General features: G+C 42.1%; 3 protein-coding genes across 6 annotated transcripts; all 3 read right to left on the reverse strand.

The window, feature by feature from the left end:
* Positions 1 to 1,888: 1,888 nt before the first annotated feature.
* Positions 1,889 to 3,593, reverse strand: LOC134803093 (peroxynitrite isomerase THAP4-like). Its single transcript, XM_063775802.1, has 2 exons — positions 3,403 to 3,593; positions 1,889 to 2,925 (listed from the first exon to the last, which is right to left on the reverse strand). Exons 1-2 carry the CDS (start codon positions 3,539 to 3,541, stop codon positions 2,567 to 2,569), a joined length of 498 nt encoding a protein of 165 aa, XP_063631872.1. The 5' UTR covers positions 3,542 to 3,593; the 3' UTR covers positions 1,889 to 2,566.
* A 322-nt stretch (positions 3,594 to 3,915) lies between these two features.
* LOC134803092 (uncharacterized) lies at positions 3,916 to 19,550 on the reverse strand. Of its 3 annotated transcripts, none has more exons than XM_063775798.1 (9): positions 19,412 to 19,550; positions 14,869 to 14,997; positions 13,819 to 13,968; positions 12,624 to 12,749; positions 11,849 to 11,997; positions 11,190 to 11,327; positions 5,738 to 5,829; positions 5,001 to 5,107; positions 3,916 to 4,120 (listed from the first exon to the last, which is right to left on the reverse strand). In XM_063775798.1, the coding sequence occupies exons 2-9, from the start codon at positions 14,974 to 14,976 to the stop codon at positions 4,001 to 4,003; spliced, it is 990 nt and encodes a 329-aa protein (XP_063631868.1). In that variant the 5' UTR covers positions 14,977 to 14,997; positions 19,412 to 19,550; the 3' UTR covers positions 3,916 to 4,000. The 3 variants fall into 3 exon arrangements, with proteins under 3 accessions (XP_063631868.1, XP_063631870.1, XP_063631869.1); XM_063775800.1 differs by having other exon boundaries at positions 14,869 to 14,992; positions 19,412 to 19,540; XM_063775799.1 differs by lacking the exon at positions 19,412 to 19,550 and having other exon boundaries at positions 14,869 to 15,010.
* On the reverse strand, positions 6,540 to 10,620 carry LOC134803090 (uncharacterized). 2 transcript variants are annotated; one of them, XM_063775796.1, is made up of 7 exons: positions 10,335 to 10,620; positions 9,762 to 9,882; positions 9,380 to 9,568; positions 8,232 to 8,357; positions 7,783 to 7,895; positions 7,455 to 7,698; positions 6,540 to 6,860 (listed from the first exon to the last, which is right to left on the reverse strand). In XM_063775796.1, exons 1-7 carry the CDS (start codon positions 10,451 to 10,453, stop codon positions 6,648 to 6,650), a joined length of 1,125 nt encoding a protein of 374 aa, XP_063631866.1. In that variant the 5' UTR covers positions 10,454 to 10,620; the 3' UTR covers positions 6,540 to 6,647. The 2 variants fall into 2 exon arrangements, with proteins under 2 accessions (XP_063631866.1, XP_063631867.1); XM_063775797.1 differs by lacking the exon at positions 8,232 to 8,357.
* Positions 19,551 to 19,690: the final 140 nt, after the last annotated feature.

Genomic DNA, 19,690 nt, shown 5'->3' on the forward strand with positions numbered 1-19,690 from the left:
CATCAAAGGTGGCGAAAGAAGTGGCGGCCATGATTGTGCGCGTGCCCACACGATGGAATCTTCGCTCAATCTGTAATGGACCATCATTGCCGATGGTGTAGTGTATAGGAGTCATTAGAGTCTACTATCGTGACAATTAAAATTGGTAAGAACAGTCTTAAGAATTTAAACAATATCAAGTATTTAAATAACAAAAATCAAGTGTTTTTGTTATTTCATGGTTCATCTTTGGTGTATTTTTTGGAGCATAATTCATTAGAGTTCTTTGTGACTAACTCTAACCACCAATATCATCTAAGTAAGTAACTAAATCAGTTCACAAATGTGCAAGTTTCCGATTTTTTCCAAAATGTTGGAAACGTTTCCGAAATTTCCAGAAAAAATTACAAGAATCAAAGAAAACTTTACTTTAAAAATCTTTTCATACAAATATTTCAGGAGTTTCCGACCGGCAAATCAGTAGGAGTATCAACTCCTTGTAACTTGTAAATGACGATCATCCTTTATAGCCTATTATAGGGTTAAATTCGCCAAATAGGTAATTTGTTCTAAGCATTTTGCAAATAAAACTTGTAACGTTTTATAAAGATACCGTGTTATTTGTCGCCTGGCTTTTAATTCAAGTGAAAAAGTTGATGGCCGAAAATAAATTTAAATAATGAAAATTTAAATGATTATCACAAAATTGCCTTCAAGTAAATAGTACTGCCACTAGAATAGATGATTACTTGCTGCAGTATTTCGTCTTTCGAATAGTTTTTTAATAGTAATAGCAGTGGATAAGGTTCGATTAAAAAAAATACGGTGTTTTCCGCTTTTAATCCGGTCGCCTATTCTCATATCCAACACTATGAAAACCTAAAAATAAAATATTTAAAGATTTTAAAGTTGTACACTACATTTTATTTCAGGTTTTTTATGACATTTTTAGATAAAATGGCCCGTATTAGCAGTCATTGTATTTACCAAGTAGTGCAACAGGAAGCAATATTATGTTGCCTTATTCAATGCTCAATATACCCATGTTACATGACATACATATGTTACTTGAGCAACTAATTAAAATACATAACGTAAGCTTAGCAGATAAGGAGAATATCGTTAGTAAACTCTAAACTTCCATTTCATCAATAAATCTTCATTTCTTCACATTAATCTGCTATCATTAAAATAAATACCCTCAGCGAATCTTCACTATATATATATATATATAATAATTAATTAATTAATTAATTAATTATTATATATATATATATATATATATATACATAATAAGTTTCTGATAATGATAACCTAAAAATTAATTAGTGTATGACATCCCCAATATTGTTTCAGCTCTGCTAAAATATTTTTCTATAAATACCTACCCGTCTTATTATTATAAGACATCGGTTACACGCTAATTCTGGCGTCAGTTCAGTCCATTCGAGTTTTGACTGATGCCAGAATGATGGAAAATGGACACGGTTACACGATCAGTCCAGACTGATAAAATTACGACACAGTCGCCGTTTGGACACAGAACGCAACACAGTCATTTAGTCTTGTCTAATATGGTGACTGACGCGAGAATGACACGAACAGGTTACACGATCAGTCTCCTATCAGTTTTCTGTCATTCAAAATGGACTGACGAATATTAACTAAAAATTTAAATTTTCATCAGTCCAGACCATCAGTCCATCAGTCCGCGTGTTACACGATAATTCTCCCGTCAGTCTGACCAGACTGATGGACTGAACTGACGCCAAAATTAGCGTGTAATAGATGTCTAAGAATAAGAGGATCGCTTTAGTTAATAGGTCTCAAATAGCAATAATATTGTTATATTTTAGTTATTATTTATGTGAATTAACTTAACACTAACTAATAAATAAAACAAGAGATAAACACAGATACGTCTTTCATTTATTCAGAGATCAAGTCCTTCCAGATTACTGAGAGTGCTAAGTCTAGGAGGATCGCCTAGGCTCAATAATTACAAAAGTAACAAAATGCATGCAAGCAGTTTACAATGTTTTGATCAAATGATCTCCAGGGACCCGTTTCTCAAAAGCTTGTAACTTGTAATACAAGTGGAAGTCTCTTTCTAACAAAAAGTGACATCCGCTTGTATTACAAGTTACAAGCTTTGGACAAACGGGCCCCAGGGGGCCGATTTTTGAAATCCGATCGCTATTTCGTCACTCGAAAATCGGTGGAAAACGGCGAAATGCTAATTTTTGAAATACGAGCGATCGAAATTTGAAATCTAGTGGTATTGATCACTCGACTTCAATTCTATTAGTAGAATTTACATACGTAGTAGTGGAGATATTATTGAACGAAATACACGAAATCCAGCGGTCGAAATTCAAAAATCGGCCCCCAGATCTAAAATCAGATTTGAGGGCAGGGATACACTAGGGGGAAAATGTCCCACGACACGTGTCGGCGACATGTTCGGCGAAGTCGTATGAGTTCCGTGTACATTGATCACCTAGTGTATCACTAGCTCAATTCACTAAAGTTTATGTGAATAGATTGAGAGCTATTCATCAGCTTTTGTGAACTCCTACACACACTATTAAGATTCTTTGGTATAAACGGCCTTCAGATGCTCAGTAAGTGGTGTATCATCAGTCTCCATATAAACGGTCACTTCCAGAGTGCCAGCATCCAGGAGCTTCCACACCCGCTTCAAGCTCTTAACAAACGGCTGCTTCGCAAACGACATCCGTGAGATACTAGTTGAAGTCAAAATAACTTGTTGGGTCTCCGGCTCGACTTGGCCTTCCTCAAGTGATGTTAGTCCAAAGTTGTGGCTGACCATGAAGGCAAGCTGGTGGGAGCCCGGCTTGATGCGGAGGAAGCCGCGCTCCTGGTGCATTGGAGTCTGCTTCTCTGGGTGCCGAGATGTGGATGTGAAGTTCAACATTGGTTGACCTGTGTGAGATTTATTCAATTTATTATAATCAAAAAATCAAAAAGTCCTGACTTAGTCTTTGGATTTAAAATTGTTATGGCACAAATTGACTAAGCGATTATCAAAATACCTAGTGGTTTTCAAAAAGTATGCAGATCCGGCAAGAATAAATAGCATTGTGGATGCAATCCGTAGCTATTTGATAATACTTTACCTACTAGTCTGACCAATTTAATTCTGCATTGGATTTGTAATGAAAGTGTGGCAATATTATAAATATCTATGAAAATAACTATGACTTTGTTGCGTTCAAGTCGGTGCTAAGTAGGCTTATACAGACGTGATTTCATTCAGCGTTACGTTAAAACAAGTCAAATACTCTTATTTAATTCAATAGTAAAATGACGAGTTACTTTTTTTAAATATACCTAGTTTTTAAGAGTACCTAATAGTAGCAGGTAGGAGTTAATTAGGCAAAGGAAGTTTAATAATAATACCTATGCAGGTGAACTCCAAGACTTCGTGGTAATGAAACTCCGGGATGTCCGGGTATTTTCCGGAGCCGCTTTCAGTCTTCCAGCGGCCGGCGAGCCAGCTGATCGGCTTCAAGGCCTCAGGCATTTCTACAGCTGCCATTATCACGTTCTCGCCTTTTAAAAGTAGGCTTATTTATTTAAGTACCGGCAGAATCGCAATTTTATTACGACTCGTAAACAACGTCAAGATGTGTGTTGACATTGACAGCTCACCTTAGAAGAGCGTTCGAATTCCTGTATTTATTTCAGAGTTTTTGTATTTTTATTTAACAACGCATCAAAACGTACAATTGTAAAAAAACTAAAACAAAAGCTACCAATAAATTATATAATATATATTTGTTAGAAAGTGCTTAAATGTGAAGTTCGGATGCATCTATACCGGCATCACCTGGTGGGCCACCTAAAAAATCCCCGCGGGCCGCTGGTTGAGTACCGCTGTTTTAGGCAAATAAAACTTAAATGTTATTTATTTTGATTTAATCCTCCTAAAAGTCTTTCTCAAGGGTACATTCATTAATAATCACAAACTAGGTAGGTTACTGTTTACGGCTATAAATTATTTGGTTGGTCGACGGCGTGGCAACAGCGTCGCGGCGGTTATCTCGACGACGGGCTGCGAGCTGAGCGCGGAGCCGAGAGCGCGCATGGCCTCAAACGTGCGGGACGGGAGCACCACCTGCAAACGACGAGCCTCATCAGAGGACCTACCGAACACCGAAATTCGCAAATCACGGGCATCTTTCTCTTTTACTCCAATTAAGGCGTAATTAGAGTGACAGAGATAGTTGTTCGAAATATAAGAACTTCGATTTTTGCGGTTATAGGCCCAGCTTCACCAGAACAATAGTTGGGGACGAATACTTTATATTATGTTAATATAATTTGTATTGCTGTGTAATATTATGTGTGGACCATTGTAGTCTGTGAATAAATAAATTGATTGATTGATTGAATACTGTCGGAGGGCCGTGCCACATGCTATGCGATTATGCTAAACGACCTTCTTGCTACCCGTATTACCATATTACCATTGAGAAAAAAGTATTACATAGTTTTCAAAGGCCGCACGAGATAGAGCACGGTACACAAAATAGGCAACAATAAGAATGTTTCTACCATTTACATAAAAGAAATAACTACTACCGCCATCCGTCGATAAGTAGCAGCACTAGTTAGTAGTGTCATACCCGACCGAATACAACGCTGCGCAGATCGAACCATGATAGAACTAGTTGCAGTGGATAAAAAACCGGACGAGTGCGAGTCGGACTCGCCCACCGAGGGTTCCGTACTTTTTAGTATTTGTTGTTATAGCGGCAACAGAAATACCTACATCATCTGTGAAAATTTAAACTGCCTAGCGATCACGGTTCATGAGATAGAGCCTGGTGACAGACGGACGGACGGACAGCGGAGTTTTAGTAATAGGGTCCCGTTTTACCCTTTGGGTACGGAACCCTAAAAAAATGAAAGTACATCGATAGTAAACCTCTGCCATAACAACTATAAACTCCATCTGTCGGCGAGTAGCAGCACTAGTTAGTGAAGAGCCGTACCCGACCGAACACGACGCTGCGGAGGTCGAACTGGTGCAGCGGCTTAAAGATGACGCTGAAGATACCGCATATCTCGTCGTCGGGTGACACCTGCATCGTCACCAAACCTGACAGAAATACATAATTAATACTATTACAAGAGTAGGTAGGTACCTATATTATTATTGAGCACCGGTGGTCAAACGAGGCATCATACAACAATAACGAACAAAGATTCTATATTAGCAAGGAGTCAACTCTAGCCAGCTTGTTTAAGTCATAAACTGAGATGCTCTTTAATGCATGGCAATAAGATTTAGTTTAACACATTTTCTGCCAGCGCTAAGCGGAATCTCTGTTCGTAGGCGCTTTTCGCTACATATGGGTTGTCTCATGTTATCGGCTACGCTCGAAGCGTAGACCGCGCTGGCACCGGACCTGTTAAGGCTTCTTCAGACGTTGCCACAAATGGCATGCGATTTTAGATAATGCTGGCTAAGTAGGCGAGCAACGAATTCAATCGATTGATCAAATGCCACAATGTTTTGCAAATCAGAAATCACATGCGATTATCGAAGACGTTTTGGAGAGGCCATTACGGTCCTTTCAAAAGTAGTTCAGTTAGCACACCATCTGCTTAGCGCCACTTGCACCATCCCACTAACCCGGGTTTAACTGGTTAAACCCGAGTTAGTGAATGGTGCAAGTGGCCCTTATAGTAGGTAGTTTGGTGTTATCATTATCATTTTATCACTCACCAGGCGCGCTGTGAGCAAAGTGGAAGTTCTCTGGCGGGAAGGCGCAGGCGCGGCACACGGCGCCGCCGGTCCAGAACAGCCCGGGCACCTTCCTGCATTCACGCGGGATATTTTTAAAGATCTTGTCAACTTTTAAAGTCTTTTTGCAGTTTTACCACTAATTTTTATTTAATATAGAACTTGGAGGAGATTCGTTGAATGAATTTTATCGTATAAATGTAGAAGTACCTACCCAAATCAACAAAATAGCAAACATCTACATACCTTGAGGTGATCAAAATGTGTCAATCAGACCTAGATCAATAAAAGTGATTAGGTAATTTTTTATTGAGCTAATAAGAATCAAAAGACATACCAATTAAATAATTTATTAATAATAATGGCCATAAATTAATATTAAATCCCAGTTTCCGCATGATTGTAGAATCAATCCGCAGTATCAAAGACATATGTAACTTCATATAAGACGAATAAAGTCTAAGGAAAAAACGTGCCTCGGAATTCAAGTAAAAGTCATTCTCGAATAGATGCCGCACACATCTTTAGCCTATCCTCGGCTAGATGGCGTGACGACACCGTTTCAAATTTAACAATTATAACACATAGATATCAGTGAATGAACATGGATCAAAATGCTATAAAAATAATAAAATCATTTATCCATATATATAAATTTTTTGATAACTTTATACGTTTTCATTTTAAGTTTTAGTCGTGTGTCGATAGATGGCAGTAAATTTACAGTGACTACAAAATTTACAATGACAGGACCCCTCTATACTATCTATTCTTTTTGGCAGTATTAAGAACTCTTAATATTTTTTTTATTTAACCGCCCTCTGTTAGCGAGTAGATGAACTAAGAAAAGTTTATAAGTTCATCTACATTGCAGAGGCTCTTTTTAAACAAGTTATCGTTGTCTGGAAGTAGACGGGCGTGTGTTGTGTTCCTCGCTGAACTGGTTGACGGCGAGGCAGTACTTCTCGGAGTGGTAGGTGCGCGAGATCTGCGACAACAGGGGCGAGCCGCGCGGGGAGGCCAGCCAGAGCGCCGCGCTGTTGGCCGGGCCCACCATGCCGATGAACGCCACCAGCATGCGCGTGTTCAGCAGCCCGCGCTGGATCTGGTCAATGAACAATCATTATTGAAACCAATAGATTCGGAAACTTAAATGGTCGATCGTAAAACATAAATAATTAAAAGGCAAGATAAGTTAGCTATTGCGGGGCTATTAAGTTCCACGAGGCGTCCACCAGTTAAAAGACATTCGAGGTTCATGCTGAGCTATATTAGTATTTTCTACTTTATAACTCTCCCGATAGTTACTTTAAAGGGGCCCACTGATTAACAGTCCGCCGGCCGGTATCGGCCTGTCAGTTGTTCGGAACTGTCAAAATTTTGTTCTAACTGACAGGCCGATACCGTCCGGCGGACTGTTAATCAGTGGGCCCCTTAACCCACACTTTTCCCTGAGAAAACTGATGTTTCTGTCGCGCACTCGCTTTATCTGTCTTATGGCAAAAAAATATCTATCGCCTCAGCGAACATGTCGGATACACTGCGGTCTGCAGCGCTTCGGCAGCCGCAACAGTATCCTTAGAGGCATAGGTATTGAACGCGTAATGCGTTATAAGTCCCGTTGCGTAAACTCACAGACGCTGCTAGTGTCGAATGTCTTTCAGCAGTACACCGCTCCAGCAGAGGCTTACAGACACACCTGCGGCTGCTTGAGCAGCGCTTGCAGCACGGCGCCGTCGGGCAGGCCGTCCACCAGCTCGCAGACGCTGGCGCCGCGCTCGCCCAGCAGCCAGGCGGCGGCGGCGGGCGGGGCTCCGCCGGTGGCCCGCAGCGCCTGCTCGGCCGCCGCGGCCGCCCAGCCCAGCTCGCGCAGCGCCGCCAGCGCCTCCGCGCCCGCCGCCGGCGCGCAGGACACCCGCCACGCGCGGAACTCCTCCAGAAACCTGATAAAGATCCACCTTTGAATTCTGGTTGACGCTCTACGGTGCAGCGTTACTTTGTATAGACGTTCGTTCGGATAAGCAGACCTCTGCAGATGTTCCGCGCGGCGGAAGGCGTCGCTGCCGGCGACGGGCGGCGGGGGGCGGGGCTGCTCCTGCTCCTCCGCTATGCGCCGCGCGATGTCCTCCGGCGTGATCACCTGCACACAGCACGGAAACAGTCCAGTCCAGGAGTAGAGACGAATTTCAAACTTATGCTGTGGCTGTGGGACGGTAAACGTCTGTCTCTATAGCTACAGAGATAACTGACTCTCCCCCCCCCCCCCGGATATTAAGCGTTTGTAGAGTTAGACCAAGATAAGTCTGCAACGATTTTGATAGCACACGCAGTGTAAGTGTTATTTATACATAATCATAATTTCTTAGAAATGTGAATCGTTGCAGACTTGTCTTGGTCTGACTCTATGTATGCAGAGGGGTCAAGTATCTTAGCAGCATCGAGGGGATCTGCCACAGATAGTGAACGGCCCCGCTACCTCGACGACGGGCCTCGTGGCAGGGCGTGGAGGCTGCAGCGCGGCGCGGAGCTGCGCCAGCGCACGCTCGTAGTGCGGCCCGCCCGCCGCCAGCCGCGCGCCCGCCTCCACCAGGCTTATCAGGATCTACAACAAATAAGCCGACCAAATGCGAGTCGCACTCGCGTTCCAAGGGTTCCGTACATTAAGTCCGACTCACGCTTGACTGCACATTTCTAATAGGTTTTCCTGTCATCTATAGGTAAAGTATTACTAATTATTACTATTACATATATACCTACAAAATTTTAGGCCCAAAGTTTCAGAGATAAAGGGGGGGGGGGGGGAATGGTCGGACAGACAGGCAGACGTCAGACGCACGAGTGATCCTATAGGGTTCCGTTTTTTCCTTTGGAGATACGGAACCCTAAAAAGGAAACCAGTGAATCAAAAATAGACAGTGTAAAAAGTCACAGTGGACCGACGCCTTTGATGTTTGCGTAAATGCCGACACCGGATAAGAACACAGTAGGGTCACAGACTTTTACACAACTGCACAAAATAATATTTATGTGACAATTAATAAGACACGCTAGCCCTGGACGTAGTACCGAGCAAACATTAACAATGGTGATGTATGCAGCTCGGGTGCGCGCCACCTACCCCTTGCACCCCGCACGATTTCCCTGTCTAGACGGCTTCGTCGAATGACTGTATCGTTTTATAGACTGTGCTATAGCACCATCTATAGACGGGTAATACTGTGTCTGTGTGTGACGGGTAAAGAACTTGATTAAATGAAATATTATTCTATTCTATTCTATTCTCGCCCGCGGGATAGACTAACCATCATGTTCTAACTGTATTATCATTGCCAATCTCGCGGGCGAGATACGGTCACGCCGCTCCTGTGTTATGGCTCCTCTACACGATGGATCAACGCCGGCCAATCCAAGGGACGCATTTATGCATTAGAGGGAGCAAGTGATATTGCTATCTCATTCTACCGCATGGCTGCGTCCCTTGGATTGGCCAGCGTTGGCACATCGTGTAGAGGAGCCATTAGGCCCACTGTACAACCAGCAACACTCTTAACTGTCCAACGGTGGATCATATGCCTTTTGTAATAAGGTTCACCTCTGGACAGTGAACAGTGTGTGCGATGGTACCTTCCTCAGCTCGTGGGACAGCTCGTTAGTAGACAGCAACGCCTGCAGGTTGGGCTGTCGCGGCTGGTGTCTGGGCGGCGGCAGCGCGGCGGTGGCGGCGGCCACGGCGGCCGGCGCGGGCGCGCGCACCGCGCCCAGGTCCAGCGCGCCCGCCATCGGCACGCGCAGCTCCACCAGCAGCAGCTCCTCCTGGTAAACAAAACAAGAGGAACGGCTCGCTCTGGATAACGAAAGTCTCTAAATGCAACTTGCGAGACAGAAAATACAGGACAAAGAGGACGTGAGATGAGATCATAGATGTCTGCATAAGTTAGGAATGGGTGAATGGACGATGATGGTGGATTACGTGCTGACCTCCTCAACAGTGTGATGGTAGACTGACCTGCGGCTGCAACTGCTGCTGCGCGAGGGTCAGGAAGTCGTGCAGGGTCGAGGAGTCGCAGACGCGCACCAGCTTGTAGCGCGCCGCGCCCGCCTCGCCGCGGTAGAAGTGCTCGATGGCCCTGAGACACTCAATATTTAACTTAATTTAGGTTTCAGACACACGGCAGGGATTAGAGCCAGAGATTGTCCATTCTCGCCGATATCTCAAAGATACCTAGATATGGCTGTGATGGTCTATAAGACTATCAAGCTACACCGAAAGCGACAGCAATCAAACCTACTTTGATTGAAGATACCTGAAGAATTCTTTACCCCGCCCGTCCAAGACTGAACTTCGTAAAAGCCTAAATCACAAAATATTTTCTTAAAGTCTCTTATAATAGTCTAGGTAGCACGTAGTTACCTAAACTATACAAGAGACTTTAAAATTGTGGAGCAGGTGCTCCGACCCGACATCACTTGCACAGTTTTAAAAATATAGCACGTGGAAATTAAAAATCAGAAAACAGGACACCGCGACGTACGGACGCGGACGTATTGTCAACAGGCTGAAATAGGAATGTTAGCTCACCGGTTCTTCAGCTCTTCCACCAGCGTGTCCTCCGGGTAGTAGGCGACGAGCGCCTGCCCCTCGGGCCCGATCACCTTCAGCACCAGCTCGCCCGTCGCGCCCGCCTCAGGCACCAGCATCTCAAGGTCACCTCACTTCACTGAATCACTGGTATGACACTTTTTTTATCCAGACAATTAAGACTATTTATTTTTAAATCGATTTAAAATTGTTAGTTCGTTAAAAGTTTATAAAGTTAGCAAATATTAGAAGTATAAAATATAAATGTCGATTGATTTGATTGGCATTGTCATTATTGTCATAATGTATTGTTTTAAATCGATGGTCGCGGTCTTCGATGTAAAAAAGGTTTTACATAGATAAGAATTTTATCGACGAATGAATAGAATATGAATAACATTAGAAAATGTATGTTAAAACATGATTCAAACTATACAACGTACGAATCTCCTCCAATTTTCATAGGACTAAAAGTGACATCTAAGGATATCTATGTAGTGCATAAGTGTTTTCCATCGTATTTTCTCGGAAACGTTCGTATTTGTAGCGTTACTTCAGTCAACCTCAGTACTTTTTGTACCGAGACTGACTGCAATTAGCAAGACACGTTCGTACGTTTCCGTGAAAATACGATGGAAAATTATTATGCACTACATCTTGTACATATAAGCATCTGCACAGACTTGGTAGTGACAAACTAAATATATTTTTATAGAAATTTGAAGTTCATGGTGGCATTGCGCACTAGATAAAGATAAGATAAATATAAATATAAAGATAAAGATAAGAAAAGAATAAAATAAAAGATAAGTTACGAAGTCGGTACATACTTGGAGAGCTAGTTGGCCTGACTACCTGTGGAATGCGGAGCCAACATAGGCGGGCAGCAGCGCAGTAAAGATGGCCGCCGTGCGCGCGCACGTCTCCGAGAACAGCTCCAACTTTAGCTCGCCCAGCGCCGCGCCGCCGCGGATACGCAGCGATAGCGACACCCTGCACACATATTCATATTTTACAACTTTTACACAGCATAATGAAATGACGCCCTGGCTTTGCACGGGTTAATAAATTATACACCTAAACCTTCCTCAAGAATCACTCTATTGATAGGTGAAAACCGCATGAAAATCCGTTCAGTAGTTTTTGAGTTTATCGCGAACATACAAACACAAACAGACGCGGCTTACGAAAATCCTGAAAAGTTAAGGGTTTCAGTTTTATGACTAACGATAATATGACAAACAATACATTATGACTTAAAACTTAATGGGAAACAAAGGGACCCCGGTGTAGTGATATGACACGTGTAATAACATAATAACATATAACAAGAGTAAGGGCCAGTTGCACCAACCACAAGGACTGACAACGTCGTTCAGCAATTAACTATGAAACTTATGAAATACAATTTTGCTAGCGAAAGTTTTAACGGTGACAAACGGTTTGGTGCAATCGACCCTTAAAACGTAAGTAGGTACTTCAATCGGCCAACCCTATTGGTTGACGAAATGTACCTTGGTCGTATGATTCCCTCCGGCGCGTGGAAGGCGGGGTCGAGCGGCGGCGCGGGCGGCGCCAGCAGCCACCCGCCGCGGCGCTCGCGCTCGCGCACTATGCGCGACCACCACTGCTCTAGCTCCGCCGTCGGCGTCAGGCGCGGGGGCTGCATTCGAACGGGTTACACAAAACCTTAACAAATTATAACCTAAACCTCCTCCTAGGTGAAAACCGCATGAAAATCCGTTCAGTAGTTTTCGAGTTTATCGCGAACTTACATACACACAAACAGATGCGGGGGACATTGTTTTATAAGGTGTAGTGATTTCTGAAGTATAGAATAGAACACACACGAAGTTCAATAGTTATTTGTACAACAAGAGATCAAAGTTTGATATTTCTTCGAGTGCTTATTTTGAGTCCCGTGCAAGCGAAAGATTCTATAATAGATTCACGAGCGTAGCGAGTGAATCTAATTTAGAATCTTGAGCGTAGTAAGGGATTCAAAAGCGCACGAGATGTAAATAACTTTGATCTCGTGTAGTACACAAAATTTTTCACCCTAAGCAGTGAGAACATACCTAGAGGGACAGAGATAATAGAACCCAAGTATATCGAACTTGTATTAGACCCCGCATGTTGAAATGACTATAAAGGTCACTTGAATGTCATTTTGTCTCACTCAGTGAGCAAAATCGCATTTTGCTCACTGTTTTTAAGAAGCAAAGTACCCTTGTTCGAGCTGTTGAGGTGAAAAATTAATTATGTGTTTTGTAATAATTGTATACAGACCGCAGTTGTGAATATCTTGTACAAGAGTTTGTTCTCCGCGTGCGTCCTCTCGCTGAATTGGACCCTGGTTGCGTGGTATTGAGGGCTACCGGGCGGCAGGACGCGCCATCGGCTATCCACACGACCCTGTGGATGACGAATAACATATTCTAAAACCATAGTAAAACTTTAGAAATATTTTGACTTTAATTGTGTTATAATCAGCGATCGGACAAATCATCGCAAAACCATCAAAAATAATTTATATCTCAAAACAGGACAAGATTTATTAAACTCATATTATGTACACAGTATCTTTATAAAACTTCCAGATTATGCTAAAAAACTGCAGTACAAAATTGTTAAAAAAATTGTACTTATCATGTTCCATAGGGGCTGTCCATAAATTACGTCATCGATTTTTGACGATTTTGGACCCCCCCCCCTATAATCATCCAAAAATCATGCATCAAATGACCCCATTTCCTCCTACTTCATGCTACCGTCATCCGATGTCCAGACCCCCCCCCCCCTAATTTGAAATGACGTAATTTATGAATAGCCCCATACCATATTTATTTCTGCGATAAAAATTCCGAATTCTGGTTATAATAAATTGATAACATTAAGGTCCGTACATTTTATTTATTTCTTGGGAATATAAAATAGCATATAGGTGCCAATACCACAATTCGTAGCGGTGTAGCGCCGCTGCACCGCGCGGAACGGCGGCGGAGGCGCGGCGTCGTGTGTCAGGTCTAGGCGGATTAGGGTGGTATTCCACTTATCCAATCTTTGTGCAATGGCATTGCATCACACTCCTCATTAAGCAAAGAAATTGGATAGGTGGAATACCACCCTTTATACCTACACCGTAATACAAAATTTCATCCGCGCCTCCATTGTACTGACCGTACCGCGTAGTGCAGCGGTGCCACACCACTAGTAGGGCTGATTTAGACGGCGCGCGAACACGAATACGATTTTAATTACATTGCGGACTGTTGGTTACGTCCAATTCAACCGACCGATCAAACCCCGGAATGTAATGAAACTCGCATGCCAGTTCTCGCATCGTCTAAATGAGCCCTAGGTTCTTCGGCTAAGCTAAGTCGACAGGTTGAAATGATTGAGTAATTTAGCTATTCTTTAAAATTCACTAGGAAACTTGACGCCATATTACCTACTGTGGCCTTTAGTTCAAAAGAATACGGACCCGGGTGAAGTGGTTATTCTTGATCATGCGCAGAAGCATCATGTTTTCTTTGTGTAGTTGGAGCGCGGCCGCCGTGCCGCGCACCGCCAGCGGTGGCGCGAGTCGCAGCAGTGGCGCTGTCGTGTCCACCTTACAGCGGACGTGTGCGAACTAAAGAAAATTTTAAATATAATTCTTATTTCGACAAATTGTATTGATTCCATCAAAACTTATATTATATCCGCATCGCAAGCTTCGTCAGGTGAACACAAACTCGTGATCAGCTACAGAGAGTACAGAGGCTTCGTCACACAACAATAGGTACAACGGTAAAATCTGCAACATGTTTCGTCAATTTACTTACCCTAATAAAAGTATATCAAAACTTTGCTTTCTGTATTTTGGACGAAGATAAATTAAAAAAAAAAGCGCCACTTGTTGGCAAGTTGAACGTCAGAGTTTTCCAAGGGCCAAGATGTCAATCATTTGCGCCGTAGCGAACGAAACGGTAATATCTCTCTATTACTCTTCCATATTACTGCGACAGTGAGACGTTAGCGTTTCGTTCACTACGGCGCAAACGATTGGCATCTTGACCAGGCCCTTGGAAAACTCTGACGTTCAACTTTCCAACAGGTGGCGCTATTTTTATACAACATTTCTCTATGCCCCAGATATCGTTGTAATAAACTTCCACTAGTGGGCGCTAGTCCTATTTTAAATTAGTGAAATCGTTGTAAAAAAAACCGGACAAGTGCGAGTCGGACTCGCTCACCGAGGGTTCCGTACTTTTTAGTATATGTTGTTATAGCGGCAACAGAAATACATCATCTGTGAAAATTTCAACTGTCTAGCTATCACGGTTCGTGAGATACAGCCTGGTGACAGACGGACGGACGGACAGCGGAGTCTTAGTAACAGGGTCCCGTTTTACCCTTTGGGTACGGAACCCTAAAAAAGCGCCCATTTCAACAATTTATAATACAGAACTATTTAGCGTAGTTCATCTACTCGCTAACAGAGGGCGCTATAATCAAAACTAATTTTAAGTTATTTTATTCGAGGCCTTACTTTGTCCCGTGGCTTCTTTCTCTTCTTGAGAGCGAGGGGCTCGGCGGGCGGCGGGGACCGTAGCGACTCGTGCGACTGCACCGTCTTTAGTATCGTGTCTAGCTTCATGTCTTCCGTTTGCTGTCTACCCTGGATTAAGGAGCTTAGGATGGTATTCCATCTGTCCAATATCCTGGTCCAATGTGTATTTATTTACGTCTCACATTTTGCTTAATGAGAGAGTGAGACGCAATGCACATTGGACAACGAAATTGGGCAGGTGGAATAACTCCCTCAGCGCCACTTGCACCATTCCACTAGCCCGGGGTTAACCGGTTAAACTTGGAGTTACCATGGTTACCCGTACAATTTGACACTAGGTAAACTAGGTTTAACCGCTTAACCCTGGGATAGAGTCTGTGCGGAAAGAGAAGAGTCGTGGGATTTGAGGGCGCGCCAGTGCTATTTTATGGTTTTTGTTATGCTGACAACACTGGTCACGTGATTATAGTACGACACTAAAGGTCATGATACTTGAATCCCTTTTGTTCCGGTTTTTTACCACGGCTTACTAAACGGAGCCTGGTGGTGGTGTCGGCTCGTCAACTCAATCCTCTAATTTAGCGCAGGCACTAGTTTTCTTTTTAAAACATACTTGTTTTTATGTCTCAGATACTAAAAAGTGACAGTGCGATTGACAAAACTGCTAAAACTAGATAAGAATCTGCCCAATACAACTGTAATTTTAGTACCAAACAAGATAGAGTCTCATTTATGTACTGCCTAATCTGTGCAGTCCAACAGTTATTTTAATACACAACCGGGTAGATCTGGTAGAAATTGGGTAATAGAACTGTAATTTTACTATCTGGGATATATTTCACCCATTGTAAACTTGACTTGTAATGTATGTGTACATTATTAATAATAAATATGAATATGAATAAAAATAGTGCATAAGTAGGTAGGCCTTATTCGGATATGTCTGGTTCTCTCATCTCACGATATTTTACTTCGCCGAAAAGTTTCATTCATGTCTTCAAAATATTGACTTCTTGGGCTCATTTTACTCAGAATCAGTTGTACATTCACGCCTCATACATGAAAAAATGTGTCCAAAGATTTCCTTTCCAGATCGTCACATTCTTGTATGAAATTATTTTTATTTGTATGAACATGACGCACTGGCAAAAAAAAATCATACAAAATGTTGGGACATATTTTTTCATGTATGAGGCGTGAATGTACAAATGATTCTGAGTAAAATGAGCCCAAGAAGTCAATATTTTGAAGACATGAATGAAATGTACCTACACTTTTTTTGGAAAACGCTCAACTAACAGAACCTAGTAAACGAACTTACAAAAAAGAAATATTTTATTAGAAAAAGTTTTATTCTTTGTAATCGAAGTCTGAATTAAAATATTCAATGTCACTTATGTTTGAGCTAGCTTCAGAAGTTCAGAACAACCAGGGACACTCATAGAACTACGTATCTTCATCTGAACTGGATGTGCTTGAATCCGGCACGTAGATTACGAATTCTTGCATATCACCTACTTAGCGGTCTTTTATTCGAGATACCGTAGGTACTTTAACACAATCCTGAAAAAAAAATTACATATATAAATATGCATAAAATGGCAAGTATCACGACTATTTGTAAGTTATTTTAAAGATCATGAATGACCTGCATATTTATGAAAATTAATATATTTTGAATGAATATACTTACCGATTATGTACCGGAGACAAGTTACTTAGGGGGCTTATTAAATAGGTAATTATTTAATATTAAATACTACATCAACACCCGCGAATAGCGGAAACACGTTCCGCGACATTTTGTAAGTCGATAGTCGGCTTTTACTAAAAGCCCGTTTTCTTCCCGCTGACAAAACCGAACAATGTTAAATATAATTTTCCTTGTGGTTTTATGTACGGTTTTATCGTGTTTAGAAAATATTTTATACATAAAACTAGCGGTTTTTGTTAATAAAAATATACAATGACAGAAGTTTGTTTACTTTTTACAAGACAGGTGTCAAAGGTTTGATTGCCATATAAAATTTAAAATGTTAGTTCCCGTTTCTGCCACGACTCTTCTCTTTCCGCACAGACTAGTGGGATGGTGCAAGTGGCCCTTAGTTAAATAGACCTGTTGGGTTCCACTCCGTGCCTCTGCCACAGAAGCGCTGTTGTAGTGGCGTAGCTATTAGGAATTGGCGAAGCGGTCCCTCGCCCACGGGCTTGTGGGAGGCACGTCTTAAACCAGTGGTTCCTAACCTTTTCAGTCCGGTCACCCCTATGACTAACTAGGGAACCTGATTTTACCCCTCTTCCCAATGGTAATAAAAAATGTACGTTTGTTGTATTGTTATATTAAAAATAAAATAAAATAAAAATAGCTCACAATCTAGTATTTAGTTACTTTATCCTTAAACAGTTTTAATTACTTATACATATTATTCAATTAAACTAAACTTTAACCATTATTTATAATATAATAGTAGTCGCCTCTGTGGCGTAGGCCTCCCCCATGCATCTCCACATATCTCTATCGCGGGCCTTTTGCATACAGTTGTCGCCAACTGTTTCGTTAAATATATCCCTCCATCTTTTTCTCGGATGTCCTTTATTTCTACTACCGGCCGGTCACCGAGGAGAAGTTCGACCAAAACCCCCCAACAAGTATTGTTATATTAGATTAGCTTATTACCCCCGTAAAATACCAGTTTTACCTCCCCAGGGGTAACCTAGGGGGTTAGGAACCACTGTCTTAAACCCTTTGAACGCTTTTGCGTCATATACAAAGGTTAATGAGAAATAGGGATGAAGGGGGTGGCGTCCTACTAAGGGTTGCGAAAAAACACACGTCTGTTCGTTGCAATGTTTAATCTAGACAAAGAAATATGTAGCTACCCACTTATATGTTACCTATATTTTTGGCTAAGTACCCACATACATCACAGTTAAAAGGTCAAAGGTTAGCTGGAAGAGATCCCTTTTAGGGATAAGTTCGCCTTTGTACATAACATTTTTATTTTTGTTTTGTTTATGTCCGTTTTATGTAAACCTGTTTATGTGCAATAAAGTGACATACATACATACATATACAAAAACGTCACACACGCCAAATTAAGTTTCATATGCAAGCGAGCTAATGTAAACCTTACTTGAATGTAATTACCTACCTAATCCTTAACCTAACCTAAGAACTGATGTAAAAAGTAACGAAATAAATGCATTTGTATGTGTAATGTGTGGAGGTTACTTTGACAGAAAATAGTTTTTGATCGCAACCGGTTTCGTACAAGACCGAAAAAGTTTTCGATCGCAACTGGTTACGAAGCTCCGGTTGCGTATGCGGCCGAAGGGGCCATAACAGTTATGGACGTTATGGTTGAACATGGCGTCCATGGCCCCGTGGGCACACTGGGCACGACTAGATACGGCGACGCGGGTGTTCTCGACGTTCAAAGGGCTAAGGATTGGGAATACACATTGAAATTGACAGAAAAGGGCTAGAGTAGTTCACGCTGCTCCCGACATTGCCCGGTGATAACGATCAATTTTGATTCGCAAAATCCGGGTTCTATGTAAGTATATCCGTGATCCGTGTCCACAAGCAGAAACAGTGGGGAGACAGTCCTGACTTCGTGCAAACTCGGCTCCATTCAGCTCAGCATTGCTCCGATCAATTATCAGGGTTGGCACAACTTGACGTCCCTTTGCGTGCACGACCACAGATAAGATAATTACTTGAATTTTGACAACCCTAAATAGTCGAAAGGGATAGTGCCATAAGTTAGAAAGGGATATCATGATTCGACCCTGAATCGCTGTCAAACTTCGGTTTGTAGGAAGTGTCCTTTCTGTACGGTAGTACTAGTACTTATTCTGTGGCATAAATAACTGACCCCCTCTGCATAGAAATCTGTTTGCAGTTAGTTATCTCTGAAACTTACTGTATATATTTATTTATTTATTTATTTAGAAATTTAGAAATTTAATTCAGGCAACAAGGCCCATATTACAAATACCTTACAGACTAACATACATATGTATTTTATAAACTTAAAACTAAACATTATTTAGTCGACAAAACGGCGTGGCTCCGTTTCATCGGCTGCTCTTGTGTCGGATTCGGCAGTTTGCCCCGGAACCTCCGAAACACGACACCTTTCGGCCAGAAGTCGACGCACTCGATGGTTCCCTGCAGCGGTCGCGGCACGCGCACCACAAAAGAGTTGAAGTGCACGTAGTGGCGCGATCGAAGCTGGAATACCCTCAGCGTGTAGCCGGTCTTCTGGTGTACATACTCCACCACTTCAGCAGCCCATATATCCCATAGGAGCGCAATACGTGGCGTAGCACTTATCATGAACACTTAGGTTGACTTTAGGGTCTTTAGGTACTACTTTATTTTATTTATTTATATCAGCCTAGATTCCACTGCTGGGCAAAGGCCTCCCTTTCCACGTCTCCCGGTTTTGACCCGTTTCCCACCAGTGGTGGAATTGGTGGGAGACTACTATAATTAATATTGATAGTGATTACTCACAGTTTATCCAATAGAACACGCCTACAAGTGGTGCTGACTGTACACAACCCGTTAAAAATAATACAATAAGTAAATGATGAATAATTATTAATTATTATGCACTGAAATTTATGTCATTGCAACAAGAAATCTATGTGGCTTAGCTTTAGCTACGCACTTGGCTTTGACTCATGTCATGTCTTAAGATAGTCAAGGTCATACATAGGCAACCTAATCAGCCATAGGAATCCTCTCATTCCAATTCGTCATAAAAAAAATTAAAAAAATCTAACCACCTTT

This window comes from Cydia splendana, chromosome 26 (genome assembly GCF_910591565.1).
Source record: "Cydia splendana chromosome 26, ilCydSple1.2, whole genome shotgun sequence".
NCBI classification, from domain to species: domain Eukaryota; kingdom Metazoa; phylum Arthropoda; class Insecta; order Lepidoptera; family Tortricidae; genus Cydia; species Cydia splendana.

Bases quoted from the DNA above. Each gene is read 5' to 3' on its own strand.
- LOC134803090 (XM_063775796.1), bottom strand. From the start codon at position 10,453: ATGCTGGTGCCTGAGGCGGGCGCGACGGGCGAGCTGGTGCTGAAGGTG. The intron at 9,569-9,761 runs GTCAGTCTACCA...TTTGTTTACCAG, and splicing joins AGCAGCAGTTGCAGCCGCAG to GAGGAGCTGCTGCTGGTGGA. The intron at 6,861-7,454 runs GTGTGTCTGTAA...TTCATTGACCAG, and splicing joins CGCTGCTCAAGCAGCCGCAG to ATCCAGCGCGGGCTGCTGAA.
- LOC134803092 (XM_063775798.1), bottom strand. From the start codon at position 14,976: ATGAAGCTAGACACGATACTAAAGACGGTGCAGTCGCACGAGTCGCTA. The intron at 5,830-11,189 runs GTAGTCAGGCCA...GCGTGAATGCAG, and splicing joins GTTGGCTCCGCATTCCACAG to GAAGGTGCCCGGGCTGTTCT. The intron at 5,108-5,737 runs GTGAGTGATAAA...TATTTCTGTCAG, and splicing joins CTTTGCTCACAGCGCGCCTG to GTTTGGTGACGATGCAGGTG.
- LOC134803093 (XM_063775802.1), bottom strand. From the start codon at position 3,541: ATGGCAGCTGTAGAAATGCCTGAGGCCTTGAAGCCGATCAGCTGGCTC. The intron at 2,926-3,402 runs GTATTATTATTA...AATCTCACACAG, and splicing joins CTTGGAGTTCACCTGCATAG to GTCAACCAATGTTGAACTTC.